General features: G+C 40.1%; 1 protein-coding gene across 3 annotated transcripts in view; it reads right to left on the bottom strand.

Annotated features, from left to right (window-relative positions):
* Nucleotides 1–18,064, bottom strand: part of PCDH11X (protocadherin 11 X-linked) — a 429,468-nt gene that overhangs the window by 346,511 nt on the left and 64,893 nt on the right. The window contains exons 3-5 of one of the 3 annotated variants that reach the window (XM_059859189.1): nt 17,610–17,657; nt 11,993–14,479; nt 2,048–5,923 (exon numbers count right to left, since the gene is read on the bottom strand). In XM_059859189.1, the coding sequence (XP_059715172.1) occupies nt 5,918–5,923; nt 11,993–14,479; nt 17,610–17,657 (2,541 nt within the window). In that variant the 3' untranslated portion in view covers nt 2,048–5,917. Of the gene's footprint in view, nt 1–2,047; nt 5,924–11,992; nt 14,480–17,609; nt 17,658–18,064 lie in introns of those variants that run through there. The other 2 variants (XM_059859187.1, XM_059859188.1) reach the window with 2 other exon arrangements.

Raw genomic sequence — 18,064 nt, 5'->3', positions numbered from 1 at the left:
AAAACTGTAATTTTACATCAGGTAATTTTAAAAATTTAAAAAAAGGAAGAATCTTTTTGTACCATCTCTAGGAATTGAAATAGTTTCTTCTAGTTAAATAGCAAAGAAAATTGTACAATACATTTTTCCAAGTCTGAGTTACTTTTCTTCTTCATTTCCAGCTCCAAGCACATTCTTTCTCAAAGGGAGGGAAACAATTTTTAGCAATCTGCAAAGACCAGTTAACAATACAATAAAGACCCCTTACCTTTCAATCCCAATAAATCCCTGACCTGAATCACTTTTCAGCCCAGATGTGAACACACAGCCACATGTTCAGATACCTTCAGCAGAATGCTTTTATCCATAATGAGTCAACACTAATGCAATTAATAAAACATGTGACTTAAATGTGACTTAAATCTGCATCTGCAAAGATCTCTGCTGTGGCACTTAGCATTCTGATTCAGCTTCACACCACAATAATAATAACAGACTGAAAAGATCTTCCTTTCCCCTCATCCTTCCCATCCTGACTCCTCCCAAGTCCTGCACGTTGTCGTGACCTTGGCTCTGCAGACACTGGCTGAGCCTGGTTGTCAGAAAATCCCAAAATTTTGAGTTATTTCCAATTACTCAAATGCCCTAAACATCCCAAGGGAAGGACTTTCCAAATTCCAGTCACACGTTTGAAGTTCATTTGCTTGTCAGAAAGACACGAGCCCAAGTGTCAGGAAAAAACAGAATTTGTCCAATGCTGGTTTCTTTCTCATACAAGAGAGGGAGGGAAAGACCAGCAGCACATGGATGGTTTAGATCCAGCCCTAGGAAAAGTGGTTTTGGGTGGGAAAACCTATGGTTGGAGACTTTCACATCACAGCCCAGGAGAAAACAGAGCACAGGAGCAGAGGGAGCCTCATCCATCCAACAGCCAGGGAAGTTCTCTCAGGAAAGGATGAAAACAATGCTGAGGACAACAGACCAAAACTCAGCTCATGATTTTTAGCTGGAATTCAGTGATGAGAAATCAAACCTCATACCTCTGATATCATCATTCAGCTTTTATTGGAAATAAGTGATTTCAGCTTGAATGAACACCTTCCTTGGCAATGGGAACACAAAGGAATAAAACCTATTTAAAAGATTGCAAAATGTCAATAATGCCCCTGAAAAAATTCCTGATATCACACTTTATATCCACCTCTATGCATATAAATAACTGAAGCTGATTTACATGGGTCTACTTCTGAAATAAGCAGAAGCTCACAATTTAGAGAAAATACAAATGTGTCATTTTGCTACATTTTCCATGGTAAAATTTAAGAATATGAGTCTATTTGGTAGAGAAAATTGTATTTTAGAATACTGAGACAGTACAGGAATGAGTGGAATAACCTAGTGAAAGAATCATAGCACTAAAACTGAGAACTGCACTTTTCATATTTGTATCCTAACCTCCCAATCACCAAGAGTCATTTTCTCACATATTGAGAACCCAGTGCATCCTCAGAAGGGAAGACAAATCTTCCCAAAAATCAAATAATGTGGCAGATTGAAATCCTTAGAGCCTGGCTATCTTTCACAGCAGGAGATATTGGGCTGGGCACATCTCTGCAGTTTCAATATTTACTGCCTGGAACCTTTGTTAATTGAATGGGGGATAAATGTGGATAGACACCCTCGTGCTCCCTACATACACAGGCAAACAAAACACAAACAGAGACAGATATAAACACCCCCATGTGCGTGGGAACATCTTTGGAAAAAGTGTGGCTCTTGGAATTCCTGCTCGGATTTCTTTGAAAGCATTGCAGACAAAAGAAATGTGCTGCTAAAGAGCTTGAGGTTTTCAAAGAGGCAAATTCCTTCATAGTTCTTCTTGTAAAGCTTACATGTGGTTAAGTTATTTAATAATCACAGCTCCTAAACTGTGAAAAATACAGATTAAACAGAGAATAGAGTCTCTGTAGAGGCTTGGTGGTGGGCATGCATTAAGCAAAGAGACCAGAGATGTATCTAAAACCAGGGCTTCTCCAGAAGGTACACAACATCATCTATAGAACAAACAGAATCGTCAAACCAAATTTATTTTAGAAATAGATAAATAAGACATAAAAGGAACAGTGCTCAGTAATTCAATATGAAAGCAAAAATATATATTCAAATCATTTGTTAAAAAGATTTTACAAATAATATGTAAGACCAGGATACACCATAAATATGTTTTATGGTAGAATGGGAAATCACCAGAAAAGTGTAACCAAAAAAAACCCTGCAGCATCACAGTTTATGTTAAAAATATAATTCTATTTACATCACAAACCAGTTTTGTTCCTGACAGCCCCTACTGCCCTTCAGAACCGAACTCAGAAGGATTTAAATCCCCCAAAGTTCCTGCAGTGCCTCGCTTGCTCTCAGGGGTGTTTGAGGTCGGGTGGGAGGGAGCTTTGGTAGACAAATCCACAAAAATTCCAGAATCATTGGCAACACAGCATTGGCAGCAACCAGCTCACCTGAGAGCCAGCCCTAGCTGCTGTGCTGGGGGGCTGCAAGCAGCCCTGGGGTCACCTACACCTAAAAGTGGCAATAAATAAAGAATTTCCTCTTTGTTCAGCCCCACACTGCACTGGGACCAGCCCCAAGCTCTGGGGCTCTCCCTGCAGACACAGCCTGGCTGCTCTGGAGATGGGCACTGAGCACCAGGGGAAAGGGGAATTCCTTGAGAACTTGCCTCTGAGGTGACTGTGGTAATTGCAGTCTGAAGTACGATAAATATATTGATATTCCAAAGAAAATATAATGAGTTGTCAAGTTCAAAAGTAGCATTTGGTCAACTCAGTTATTTTTGCTCATACTTCACTCTGACTTCTAAGCAGTCAGAAAAAAAAAATTTCTGTAGGTGAAAACATTTGAGAAACAGAGTTGATTTTGAAACACATATATCTAGCTTTGACTCGGGATACTAATATTATTTAAAACAAAAATAAGATAATTTTTTGACTGGCCTTCATCACACAGAAGAGTAGAAATTCATACCCAGCACACACACATATTTGGTCAATAACCAAATATTTGGTTTTCATGTGCCCATTCCAGCACCAAGAAGAAATGAGCTCTGAAGAAGTTTCATACCAGTCTATGAAACTTTTTAAAATGTGATATTTAGATGTAAGAAAACAAAAACTGAAACAGACAAAACACATGAAACTGAGCCACTTCGAGGTTTCTGGCTTTCCCTCAGGGCATTTGGGAGGTTCTCATGTTTGGCTGGGCTGACTCATGAGAGAACCAGAGCAGGGATTACTGATGGAACCAGTAATCAAACCATGTGGTTTACCTGTTATTTCATTTATGGAACTTTTGGACATTTTTAAATCATCCTAGACGTTTTTAGAATTGTTAATTGGTAACTAGAATGATAGGGACAGTGTAATGCTAGGAAAAAAAGCTTCAGCTAAGTTAAAAGCAAAGGAACTGGAAATTAAGTATATTCTCCTCTGAAAGCACATGACTGGCACATCTGGTACAAGAAAGGTTCTCATCAAAGGTTCTCTTCATACTCAGTGTAAGAAAGTAGGCACTTCTAGAAGGTATGCAGACCTCAAATCAAAATAACCTGCTACAGCCTATGCCTTGTCACCACCAGAGAAAAAAAATGAGGACAACTACATGTTCAGTTGGGATGACTAAATCTCATTATTTAAAAAAAAAAAAAAAAAAAAAAACCACAAAAAAATTCCCAAAGAAGTTTGAACGTAAGCATTGAAATTATTTGGTGCTTCTCTTAATCAGCCATTAAATTTATGTTCAGGGGTTTTCTTAAAAGGGAAATCCAACCTAATTCTCGTAAGGAGAGAAATCCAAAGACTCAAAGTGAAAACAGAAACTCAAGGCCTGTGCCATCATCCTGTCTGTCTGACACAGCACTCTGAATGGGGCCTGAAAATTCAGCCACAGAATTTTCCCATCACCCACCTAGGAAACACCTCCACAAACTGCAGCAGCCAGCAGGAGCAGAGTGAGGGACTCCAACTGCACCTCTGGGAGAAACCCCAGGAGGAATTGTGAATGGCTGAGCTGTGGCACTGAGTCAACAATTGTCACTGCACATCTGTCCACTGGGAGGGTTGGGGGACTTCAGTTTGAAGCATAAATGCTGCAAGGCTGCTAAAAACAGGAGGAGCAAAACTGTCTGACAGGTACATGAAGTTCTTCCCAAGAAAATGATCCCGTCATGGGACATGAAAAGCTCTCTGTAACAGTCATAGCTGTAATTATGCAATACAATATGCTGAATTACAATACGTACTTCATTATTAATAGAATTTATTTTACAGATCAAATAGCCAAATACACATTGTTGTTTGTTTTTTTTTAAAGAGCCAGATAGCAAATGTGGAGCAAACTATAGGCAACAGTCATGGTAGACATTCTGCAGTCCAAGAACTGAGGCAAGGTGATTATTAAGTACAAGCCTATAAATATCTTTACATCAAACATACAGTAATGTGTAAGAATTCCATGTTGTAGTCTAATTCATGAACCATCATTAACTTTTTTTTTTTAAAAAGAACGTTCTATATACTGCATACATCCCAGTTAAAAGCAGTGTCTGTATTTCATTTTATTCTAGCAAACTAATATTACATGTCTTCATATAAGTGCAGAAAACAGGGTTCTTTATACTCCTTTGCTTCCTAAGAGATTTGGCATTGCATATGAAATTCTAATATTATAGATGATACATATTTAAGCATTACTCCCTAAAATGTGAGCCAATATACAAGAACTTGCAACCAACCTTCAAACAAAGCTATGATACTCAAGTTTTATTTCGTAAATGAGCTGTGCTAAATAACAAATTATAATATAAAAAACTTTAGTTAAAAAAAAAAAGGAACAACAAACAAAAAAGCCAACCAACCAAAAAAAAATAAAACTTTATAGAAGAATAATTGGGGAAGGAAAAGAAACAACAGTAGGCCATTTACCCCCATGTGCTGGCTAACAGTGAAAAAATTATGTCTATTTCCTATTTTATTACACTGGAAACCAAGCCACTGGATTTATGACTTTTTCTTTTTAAATAAAAACACTTTGAAAGGCTAAATGTTTGGCACCTGTTAACTAGACATTATCAAGACTTCAGCAAGCAAAACGAAAATTAAATTTTGCTTTTAAAAGTTATGTGAATGCTTTCCAGTTATTTAAAAGGTGACCATTGATTACAAAATGTTGTGGATAAGAAAGCAGGAAGTACTAGTTTTTCACTACTACTATTGTGCCTAAAAAATGAGAAAGCAGTGACTTGATCATTTCTATTTATGATCCATAGCAGCAATATCATCATTAAAAATATTATGGATACATATAAATAACACTTAACTCTTAACATGTATAATGGTGCTATAAGTGACAACAACTCAGTTGTTCTTCTTTTAAATGCAGGGAGTATAAAGAACTTTACATTCTCTTTTTAACATAGGAATAAAATTTATTGCTCCCTTTTAATATATTCATAGAAACAAAATTCCTAATTCTTTAAACTAAAATAAATAAGGAAAAAAAAAAATCTGGGACAAGAAGATGATTACAAGCAAAATAAATTTACCATAATCACCAACTGTGAAGAAGGATGGGTCACATTACTTTGTTTTCTTAGCAAAACTACGTTATAGAACACTATAGCACAACGTACTAAAATGTCTTTGTCTTTTCCTTTTAAAAAAAATCCTTGCCCTTGATACCTTTCAGTAGGGCAGCTTGAACAGTTCATGGTCACTTCCAAACCCCTCTGGAGATGAGACGATAAATTTCTTCGGCAACCAGAGCCAGGACAAAGGGCTTTCTCGTGCTATTTCCTTGTTCCCATGTTTGCTGGCTTAACATCATTGAGTACACGTACGACTTCAGTACATAACATCAGCTGGGATGGCCTTCAGAGCTGGCAAACAGAGAAACAGCATGAGAAAAGCCCTTTCCTGCAGCATTTGCACCATAAATTGTCACTTCCAAAAATTCGCTTCCAAATTTCTACCGACCCTCGAGCGCTGCGCGGTCTGAGGCGCCCCAAGGAACCAACCACTCCTGGGCTGCCCGTGCTCCACACACTGAGCACAAGGAGACACAGAAATAGCTTCCATGGATATCATTCTAAGCTTCTAACTCCTTTTTTTTGCTTTATCCACTCAAACCCAAAGTGCTGTTGCAAGATTAGAGCTGTCTCATTTCACCTAGACCAGGTCCTACAGGGGTTTTGTGGAATTCATGCAAAAGCATTGCTCCTAAAAGCATAAAATATTTTTTTTTATTTGAAGAATTATTTTGCATCTTTAATCTAAATTTATCATCAGTAGGTTTAGCCCTAAAGATTCACAGAAATTAGGCCATTCTGGTCAATTATTTGACAGAAAAGAAAGCACTGTCAATACCAGAGTCCCCAAGACACCAGCAACTCACTGGTCAGGAAATTGCTATCAGCTGCAGATTATTGAGTGCAATACCTTCTGGGAGAAAACAGGAAAATAAACAAGTGTGAAAATTAAACCAGAGTTAAGTCAGACTTCACTGTTAGCAATGGTTTATAGTTAAGTAAGACATTTGAAACAGCACAGTTGGGTCACAAGGAGAAGAGAATAAACTTTTCAGTTATCCCACTGAAAAAAATGATCTGAAATGCACTTAATGTTTGAAAAATTAAATTGTTTCTACCCCAAGGCAAATGGCTATTGGAGAAGGAGCTGTGTGTCATTCTGGCTTGCACAAAAATCACTCAGTCATTAATGCTGGAACCTCATTTACCAACTTCAGTACTTCAGTATCAACTCAGTCCATGAGCTCTTACTGGGGGGAAAAAAAAAAAAAGGAAAAAAGTGCCTTTGTTTGCTCTGATTTTTTTTTTTTTTTGCCATATTTCCTCATTTCTTCACACAAAACACAAATTTCTTTTTCACTCCTTTTCATGCTCTGTTTTTGCCTTCTACTATGAGGAAAAGGGGGCACTTGGCAGACACCTCCCTCCATGCTTTTTTAGTGAAAAGTATTAAAACAAATCACTGAAAATTTTCTACCAGTGTGGCACAGAGGAAAAGCATTTTCTTGACCAGATTTACTTCAGTAGTGATGCACATCTAAATAATTGCTTGTTAACTTCTGACTTGCACACTTTGACTCATATTTCAATTAGAAATCTCTCCTCCAAATTCAAATTTCTTTTTTTGGTGAAAGGAGTGTACATGGCAGCAGATCAGAACCACAAGCAAAATTACCAGTCAGAAAAGTAAGGTGAGATAACAAGAATACTTAGAGTCATAGTAATCCATTTTGAAATGGCTTTTAGGAAGGACTTATACCAACAGCTATTAGCTAAAATTTAGGAGAAAATGTTCTTTGAGTGTAATTTACTGTGTATCTGTCAATACAGAACACCAGTGCTATGTCTGTTTTACACCTCAGAGCATCAGCCCTGCCTACTGATGATTACAGGATTCTAAATTAAACTCACTGTTATTACACAAAACAAAAAAAATCCTGCAGCTAAAGACTGATGGAACAGGAGAGTTTCAGAGCTGCTCTTTTCAATATTCCTTGCACTCCCATCCTGAGCACACTGCTCTCATAGTGCAATGACATTGCAGCACATTTTAAATCAGAAACACAAATACCCCATAACTGTAAGCAGGTCTAAGCAGGCAGTGGTAGAATCCCAGAACTGAGACAGTGGGGGCCCAAAATGCAATTTATTTGAGATGAGGGCTACCTCCCATCCAGGTTTCTGTAAGGAGTGTAATGTCTGTCTCCATCAGCTCCTAACAAACCAGCAGAGATCCCTGTGTCATCTGAAATTTCTATTCATGAGTGTGGATAAGTTCACAGAGGAGAGAATCCCACCAGCTTAACTCCTCTAATGAAGATGTGCATCAGCAAAGTGACAGAAATCCATCTCCATGCTGCTCCCTCCCCCAGCAGCTTCCCCGTGCTGCAGTGTCCAGGCAGTGCAGCTGAACTCACTGACACACCAGAGACCCCTGGGGTGCAGGGAGAACCCCCCAAAAAAAGCAGAAAATCCCAGATGCAGAGCACATTGCACCTTCCAGCTCCTCCCGTGGCAGAGGTGCTGCCTCCACGGGCACTGAAGTTCCTCAAATCAGAAAAATCTTGTTCTGGAATGAAAGATGACAACCCAAAAGACCACAGCACCCGAGTGACCAGGTGTCAATTTGCCAAGATTTCCCCTGCCCTGCAGTATGCATTCCACTGCTTCCAAACAAAAGGCACCCTTGAAGCAGCACTCACTAAAAGAAAGGGACAAGAAAAGGAGAATGCTCTGCAGGTTCTGATGAATCTTTGCAGCTTTAGCTTCTTTGAATCAAGCTGCCACAGATAACACTGTGCTCTATAATTATTCATGTTTTGACTAGACAGGCTGATACCTAGGCAGGCATTTGAAATGTCTGAATGTTGTTTTAAAGTGCATGAGCAAAGATTTCAGATTTTGAAATTGTGCTACATGAAAATGAGACTGAAGCTAACTCCTCTCCCTTCTTCTCATCATCCCCATGCAAATGCAAAGAGAATTAGAAGATTTGTGTCAGTGTGGAACACTTCACACAGTTTGCTCCCACTGAGGTGAACGTCAAAAACAACTGAGCTTTTGCAAAGCTGGCAGACAAATAAACTTTAAAGATGCTCTACGTTTCTGCACCAAAGAAAACTTCTCTGAGGCCCACAACTGCCAAAACAATGGAAATCTGATGGCATGGAAAGTCAGTTTCATTTTTATAACACTCCAGCTAGCCTAGTTTGAAAAACCTTATTATGAATAACACCCTAAACAATTTATTGCTTGGTAAAACTCCTTTAAAAGAATTCTCTCTACTACATCCCCCAAAAAGCATGCTACTCTGAGGGTCTATTACTACTGGTAGTGTTTAACTCCTCCTGGTAAATTCAGAGTAATTATCAGCTCCTCTGCCCCTTGCCCTCACATACAAACAGAGCAAAATTTGACCTCTGTCTTAGGGGGCATTGCAGGAAGAACAAACTTTCCCTCTTCAGTCTCCTGCAGTTTATGATTCAAAGTGTCCTCAGCTGCTTCAGCAGTCTCCAATTGCTTCCCCATAAAAATTTCAGCCGTGGCACTGCTGTATTTATTTGCCCACATGACCACTAAAGAGATATTTTGGGGGATTTTAGTAGAAAAACCTTTCTCTCTTTGCTTGCATGCTTTCTGAGTACAACTGCTATAATGACTTTCTGTCATTTTATACATCACTTAGACAAATATAGCAGGAAAGCAAAGGCATAATTTCCCTTCTTTAAAGACTTGAATCAATACCATTCAGACAGACACAAAATTTAGAGCTTCCAAAGAAAACATATATTTTTAGCTGTAACACAACATTATTTCAAATATCTGAGTAGAAAATCTTGCAGGAACAAACCTAACAATAGCTGAGATGTGCATCCTCTAATAATATCAGTCCCCATTACAAACTGAAGAGACACTTCACAGTGAACAGAACATTCTTTAGGCTCCTTCAGGACTTTTGGCTTGTAAAATAGCTGCACTAGGGTAAAAGTGATAAATGATGATTTTTCCCTCTCACATCAGGCATCTGATTTTCACTTTTCAAACTAGCACATCTCCCTTTTCAACTGAACTGACTTGTCCTAGAGTTTTCTGCAAATTCAGAGAGTGCCTGACACAAAATCATCCAGAACCACGAGGATCCTGTGGGTGCCTGAGGCTGAAGGGTGGTGGGACAACAGCTGGAGACATTGTGCCCTCAGGATTGTTCCTATTTATATTTCTTTCTTTTTTCTTTTTTTTCTGGCTAACAGAGACAACTGTCAGGTAGCCCATCCAGAGACACTTTCCAGAGCCCCATGGGAGATAAAACTACCCAGACTACAAATACAGAGCCAGGGTAGGAGTGAGACTGACTTTTAAAAGATTTGTTGAGCTTTAAGAAATTCTTTACTGGTTTTTACTTACCAAGAAATACAATTTTCATTTAGTCACTGTTGAACACAACACAAAGGATTTCCTCTAATGGCCCAACTTATGTAAATAAGGCATTAATGAACTTACATAAATTTACTTTTTTTTAAATGTGAATTCATGGGTTTAAGGGTGACTGCTGTTTCCAAATTAGTGTAAAGGGCCATTGTGGTGATTAGCTACCCTTCTTCCAAACAAGGTATTCACTTTCATGCAGAAAAACATCCCTGAGAGAAGGACAGCTGCAATTTTAACAAAATCAGTACCAACTGTAACAATAATCTCTTTTTTTATCTATTCACCAAATCATCCTAGCAAAGTTAGGAGCAGCTCTATGAAGATAAGCTGGTATCAGCTAGTGAGCATTAAAAAAACCCCACAGTTCCATTCTGCTTTTCCAGATAGGAACCCCCATCACAGACCTTTAAGGCACAGATGAAAGGAAATGCTCTTTCCCCCAACCAACTTGTGCAGAAGAGAATTGCTTCCCATGCCCCTTTCTAGGTTTTTACTGCCACAGAAGGGACTCAGAGTCACGAGCTTGCTGGCTTTGTTGGCAGCATTACTGCAGGACAAAGTGTGTTTCAGCAGACAATGGCAGAACCTTTTTGACTCACAGGAACTGTACCAGAACTCCATTGAAAAAAATCCCTCAGATCAGACCTACAGAAATGCTGAAAACAGCACTGCCCTCTGCTCAGAGTGATGGGAGTTCAAACAGATGAACAAGCTGGCAAGAGGCTTTTCTGATATGCAATTTAACTTAACCCACCTAAATACATTGCTGAAAAAGTGTTATCCACAGTGATATAGATTTTCAGACAGATTTGTGTGGGTAAAGGGAAGGAAATAGAATAAAATAAACAAAATATCCTGAAATTTTCAAAGATCTGATGACTGGGCTGAATAAGAAGGTTTTTTATGAATGTTGTTATCATTACAGTTGTAATAAAACAAAGTTCCCAGAAAAAAAAATCAGCTGGAGGAAGAAATTTACCAGATTTAAGTCATGCTGAGGATTTGTTCCCAAGTAAATATATTAAGTTAAAAATATTTATCAAGTTAAAATCTATTATTGATAATAAAATAAACACTCCTGAAGTGTTACTTTTATGATTAATTGCTTAACCAGCTAAAGCTTAACTAGGAATCTATCCCCACTGAAAAGTTTGTGATAGAAAGAGAAGCAAACAGATAAACAGAAAATTTTTATTAACCTGTTCAAAATATGTATAAATTTTAGACTATTTCCAGTGACTTAAAGCTTTTCTGTAGGGTCTTGCAGAATAAAGGGTATGTGAGTCCTCAATTTATTTTTAATTTTAAGGTGAGGATTCTTTCGACATTTCCTTTGTTGCACTGCATTTCTAAGAAGCTAATACCTGGTTTATCAGGCAGAGCAGCAAATAAGTGAGCTCAATTACGCTGATGCTTCTAATTTTTCCCTAACTTTGCCTGTCAGCTGTGTCATGCCACCAGATTTAAGGCTCCTTCCAGTCTGAAAACGCCTGAACCCCCCAGAGGAAAATCCTCGCCTGTTCCTGAGAGACCTTGAAGCAAAGCTATGCCCAAATGAAGGCTGCAATTCCAGACTCCATCAATATTAAGAACCACTGATGAGCTCCTCTAAAGCTTTATTGCTTCCCACCCAGATTGTCTGGATCCTCGAGCACGCCAGGCTGGAGAGGACAGTCCCACTCGGAGCCCTCCGAGCTGCTCGAGGTCCCGCGGTGAGGTGGGAAGTGCCATGCTGCCATCTGCAGTCAGGACACCACCACAGGGATCTCTGCCTGCTCCATCTCCTCACAGACAACGCTCTTTCCCCCTCTCATTTTCTCCCTTACCACTCAGGAAGCCGGAATTGTTTGTTTTACAGCACTTCAATTGAATGTGAACTCCCAAAGCTTTACTCCTTGCAGGAGAACTTATCGTTCAGTGCTTCAAACTGGAGTTACAGGATTGGCAAAGCAAGGAGGGAAGGAGGGAGAAAGCACCTTAAAATTCCATTACCTGTCTGGTGTGTATGGGGCCTGGGGTCTTGAAGCCTCCTTGACAGCTGCATTCAGAAACACTGTAAGGGTCCGAGCTGCTGGATGAGCACTTGGAAAGTGAGTCACAGCCCACCACAAAGGTGTTGTCTAGAGGCAATTCCTGAATGACATGGTGCTTCTTGGGGGGTACAGGAGTCTCAGGTTTAATTTGAAAGGTAGGCTGCGGAGAAGCAGACTTGTAGTGCTTTGCTAAGTCTGGGCTATCAGGTTTAAATGTGGTTGGTGTGGTGGCCCAGTTATATTTTCCCATAGTCTGTTCTTCTAGCTCTACGGGAATGTCTAAAGTGCCATTTATGTGCTCGTGGCCAGGATCATCAGGCTTAGATTCTTCAATAGTCACAAAGTTGAGGAGGAGACTCTTTGGAGAGCGCTTCTTCTTCTTCTTCTTTTTCTTGATCTGCCTGTTCTCTTGGTTGGGGGAAACCCATTCACCACTCTGCTTATTTTTTTGGACAACCTTGTGCCTGGGCGTCTGGCGGCACCGGACTAAGGCGGTAACAAAAATTACCAGAATAACTGTCATGGTGCCTGCAATAATGGCAATGATGATCTTGACGTAATCATTGGTCTGTGGGGTTATCTCACCATCCCCAATGTTCTGGCCAACTGGAGTTTCCATATTCCTACGCACCAGCTCTTGCACGTAGGAGCTGTTGGTGACCGTCTCGTTCACAAACAAGTGCACAAGAGCTATGGTGTAAAGAGACTCCGGCTGTCCCAGGTCGTTCACCTTGATCACCAGTCGGTGCAGGCCATGATCTGATGTAATTACCTTCTCCTTCAAAGTGATATTGCCTGTTAATTGGTCAATGGTAAACAAGCCCCTGGAGTTCCCCCCTATGATGCTATAGCGGAGCTCTGCGTTCATTCCCGTGTCATTATCAACCGCAAAGACTTTAGTGACCACAGAGCCCGGGCTGGCTGACGTTGGGACCAGCTCATAGGAATAATTAGAGGAGGGAATAACAAAAACGGGCCTGTTATCATTTACATCGACAACATTGATGGTCACTTTGGCAGTTGAGGAACGCTGCAGTCTTCCACCATCCACTGCTTTCACCTGGAAAGTGTATGACCCCTGCTGCTCCCTATCAAAGGTGATATTAGGCCTTATTACGCCAGTGAGTGGATCTATAATGAAATTATCTCTGCCATTTAAGATAGAGAGAGTGACTGCAGCGTTGTCTCCCGCGTCAGCATCCGTAACTGTGATCAGCCCCACTGTGCCATACATGGGCAGGTTTTCTGGCACATAGAAATTATATTCATTATGTGTGAAAGCAGGGCTGTTATCGTTCTGGTCCAGCACCGACACCGTCACGGTGGCATTGGTCTGCAAAGGTGGCATCCCATTATCCTTAGCCAGCACAGTGAAACTGTACCTGTCTTGCTTTTCTCTGTCCAGCTTTCTCACTGCTGTCAGGATGCCTGTGCGGCGGTCCAGGTTGAAAATCGCGGGTGCATCGGGACCCAGGATGTAGCTGATCTCGGCATTCCGCCCGCTGTCAGCATCTGTAGCGCTGATCTTGGTCAGCTGAGTGCCAGGAGCGTTGTTTTCAGGGATGGAAAGGCCTATGATGGGCTGGGTGAAAACTGGGGCGTTGTCGTTTTCATCCTTAATTTTGATCAGGAGCATTGCAGACTGGTTTAAGGGAGGCTTCCCTGAATCTGAAGCCACTATTTTGATGGCATATTCCCGTGTAGCTTCATAGTCTAAAAAGGTGGCTGTCTCCAGGAGAAACTGATTATCAAACACTGGCTTTAGCCTGAAAGGAACATCATGATCTGTAAAACAGGTAACTTTCCCATTCTGGTCAGCATCCTTGTCCATCACTGTTATCAAAGCAATTTTTGTATTAAGGGGAGCCTTCTCAGACAAAAGCACTGTCCCATTCACGGGGTTGATGATGTACCTGGTGTCTATTGATGGGACATTGTCATTAATGTCTGTGACATTTACAGTCACCGTGGCTCTTGACGGGGTGGAGCTGCCATCGCTTGCCAGAACAGTCAGTTTGTGCACAGGGGACTCCTCCCTGTCCAGGGGCTCCCTGATGGTGATGAGCCCAGTGGTGTTATCGATGGCAAAGAGCCTTTTGGCCAGGCTGGAGATCTGGTTGCTGAAGTAGAAGTGGATCTGTGCATTGGAGCCCAGGTCAGCGTCGGTGGCGTGGAGCTGGGACACGGAGGTGCCCACGGGGGCGTTCTCGGGCACGCTGACCTCGATGTCGTTCTCCTTGAACACCGGCCGGTTGTCGTTGACGTCGGTCACCGTCACCTGCAGGATGGCGGTGCTGGACCTCGGGGGGCTCCCACCATCTTCAACTTTGATTTTCATCACATAGGTGTCCTTCTGCTCCCTATCCAGGATCTGCTGGACAATCAGTTGAGGCCACTTGTCTCCCTCAGGTGTCTCAGTTATGTCAAGACCAAACACATTTTGACCCTACGAGACACAGAAAGAACATGCTTTAGCTTGAGAGTTTATTTAAAAAGAAAAAATATCACACTATTTTTATGAAATCTTCATGGAATATGAATTTATGCATAGACTCTATACAGGAATATACATTTCTATATTTAAGTTTAGTTTTCCATATCTAGTTTTGCTTTAAGCTCCAGAGCCTTGAGAAAGCTTCAGAGCAAACACGGCAATAAATAGACACTTTAGAAAAAGGGGAAATGTGAGAGTGACGGTGATTTTTTTCATCCAGGTGCTCTATTCCTAAAGAAAAGTTATTAAATTCCTGGACTGATGTAATTCAGTTTCTCTGTTGTATGAGTGAATGTGGAAATGAGGAATGAAGCTGAAGTTCAGTCAGTGGAGGACCTATTCCAATATTCAATTTCAAGCACACCAACAAAGATAAAGAGATAAAGGGATTATTTCTCTGTTTGTGGAGCAGCTCTGGACATCATCTGAAACCATTGGCGTAAAAAACCAAACCAAAAGAAAAAAGCAAACTAATAAACAAAAAGCCCCCACCAAACCAATACCATCATTGATAAAGTGCCTACTAGATAATTTAGATGTCAGATGGTACAGACAAAACTAAGTCCTAACAGTTCATCAGGAATATATTTAAAAACTCATTGAAACTACTCCTGCATCTATCACTATATGTTTTATATTTGTAGTGAAATTACAAACCCAGTGAAAAAAAAGAAGACTTATTTTCATTTCAGAAATATCACAGAACTGCCAGATCAATTTGAAAATGATCAATATTTTTCATGGGGTTTGTTGAACATCTCTGGAACTGCACCAAAATGTTACATATATTGCACAAACACAGCTTTTTAAAATAACAGTACTGCTGACAAATCTGCTAAAATAAATATTGGAATCTAGAACTAAATTCCCTGTCTCTCTGCTGTCTCTTCAGACAAGCAGGAATGCAGAAGAGTGGAATTATCTTCTTTTCTGATATCTCACCACATAGAGGAGTGATGTAAAGGCAGTTTTCCAGCCACATCTTCCAAAAGGGCAGGGCTAGAATGCAGATGGCTAATGCTGAATGCATGGGATGACCAGAAAAAAGAAGGCATAAATTAAATTGTGGACTAAGTAGGAGTTTCTTTTTATGTGTAATATTTGTAAAAATGAACAACTGTTCTTCCTCTGTTTATTCTTCTCCTCTTTCACCCTCACTCAGATAACTGCTATAGAACCATAGATGGTTTGGGCTGGAAGGGACCTTGAAGATCCTCTCGTTTCCACTGGACCAGGTCCAGTTGTGCTCTGAACTGGTTTGAGACACTCCAGAACAAATCAAATCAAAAGAAAACATTCCCAGTGTTCAAGGTTCCTTATTTCTCACGAGTTGCAGATGATTTGTGTTCCCTGTATCTTGTTCCCCACCACTAAGTGAATGCACTTATAGCTCCTACACACTTCTGAGTGAGGCTGAACTCTCACTGATTTGTTTCTCAAAGGCAGATTTTGACCCTAGATAAGCCATCCTTTATTTCATGGGACAGAACTATTCATCCACACGTGCAAAAATCACTGTGCCACTTGCACAGCATTTGTGGCAACATTAAGTTGCAACTGGGGACAGTATAAAGTAAACTGGAGCACATTTTGAAGCAATAAAACAAATACAGATTTGGCTTCTTTAGCAGAAGGCACGGAAATATAAGCCCTGCAAATGGTTTCTAAATCAAGCTATACATTTTGAACCAATTAGGGTAAATTTTAGAATGGTAATTCTATGCTGATAGGAAGCAGAGCGTGAGTTTCCTCCTCATACTCAGTCTGGCTAGCAGTTATTTGCAATAAATTTCATAATTGTAAAGAAATTATAAATTATATATTCTATGCTTTAACATAGATTCCAGAGGAAAGAAAATAACAGAAGCCAGAGTAAAAGCAACCTGCCAGCTCTCTTTGCCTCTTTATTTGTACCCAGGCTGACAGATGGGCACTGATTATTCTGTCATTAGATCCCACAGCTACAAGAACTCGGGACAGACTTTGAATTCACGTGGCTGCACGTGTGTCAGCCCATCTCTGCTCTTCTCATCCAGCATGGGAGAGGGGCTTTTCATCAGAGCAGACGAGTTTGATATAAAATGTGGTGCTTTAGCTCCCCATTATTAGCTGTGAATGACTGGAGAACAGAAAAGAACGCCAAGATCTCTTCCAAGTTCATTATTAACACTTGAATAATTTTCTTTGGAAAGAAATATTATCTATGTCTATTTCTTCCTATTCATTACAGGTTTAGACATTTTTTTAAACCACAGCAAAACCATCACAGAGAAGTAGACTTTATTTTATCTCTAACAAGAATAACTATTTCAAGTTGTTGAAACAAGAATATTTCATGTTGTTTCAGAGATAAGGTTAGGTGTGATATGCTGCAAATTAACAAACACATTTTCTAAGAACAGATAGTTCTCACATTCTAAACACTCAAAAAATTGATGAAACATCCAAGAAATACATTTTTAAAATTATAAACATCTAATTCTCTCCATTATGAGCAGAGAAATTGAGAACTAAAATGAGAAACATGAACAAAAACCTTCAGGATTAATTTCTTGATGTTAAAGTAAATAACTCTGCCATCATTAAGAGTTCAGGGAAGTTAAAATTTCCATTAGGGTCAGATTTCTACTGGGACTGAATTGCACCTCAGTCACCACATTATCCCAGTGATCTGAAGGATTTGCTCACACTGGGAAGGGCAAGAGTCCATTGGAAAAGCACAGTAGATAATTAACAGTTACAGAATACCTTTGCCCATTAAAACAACTGGTAGAAATAATCTGCTCCATTGAGATCTCTACACTTACAGAAGAATAGGAGTGAGAAGAATGAGAGATTGACTGTTTAAATTTAAAAATACAATTTAAGCACAAATTATTGGAGGCAAACCAAAGTTATGCCCATCTCAGAGCTGGATTAGCTTAAAGAGGTTCTGACCCTGCTCACAAGATCCCTTATCAAGGCAATAAGGAGCTCTGTTACCTTCTCCAGTTTTCATTACAGCCTTTTCCATGGATTTGCACACACAGTCTCTCAAATAAGGAAACCTTCTTGTTGAACACTCCCTGCTGAGTATATTTACCTGGTCATTTGTAATGGATCCAAATGTCCTTTTCGGAGCTGTTTTGGGCTGTCATGTGAATAAAAAATTAGAGAGTATTTTAAAAATTGTGACATTTAGGTGGTTTCATAAATACATAATCAATGACACACGGACACATAGTGTGGTAAGCCAGAACAGCTCCTAAGTGCTGCAGACAGGACTGATGTGACAAAGTGCACCTACACACAGATCTTGCATTTCACAGCATTTCACAACAGGGTTTTGTTAAATCTGTGGGGCACTGACTGCCTGGACATTGCTGGGAAGAATGGGAAAACAGATCAGCTTCTGGTTAATGCTGATAACAGAGACATGGCCCACTGTGCTCCAAACATCCAATGGACCTGCACTTGCAGAGCAGTAAACGGGCAGAAAGCAGGAATTTCTCAAAGTGGGGAAGGGAAGGAATACTGTGCTAAATAATGCTACAAACC

Source organism: Haemorhous mexicanus, chromosome 14 (genome assembly GCF_027477595.1).
Source record: "Haemorhous mexicanus isolate bHaeMex1 chromosome 14, bHaeMex1.pri, whole genome shotgun sequence".
Classification (NCBI taxonomy): Eukaryota; Metazoa; Chordata; class Aves; order Passeriformes; family Fringillidae; genus Haemorhous; species Haemorhous mexicanus.
Note: the sequence above shows the minus strand (reverse complement) of the source record. Positions and strands in the feature narration are given on the sequence as shown.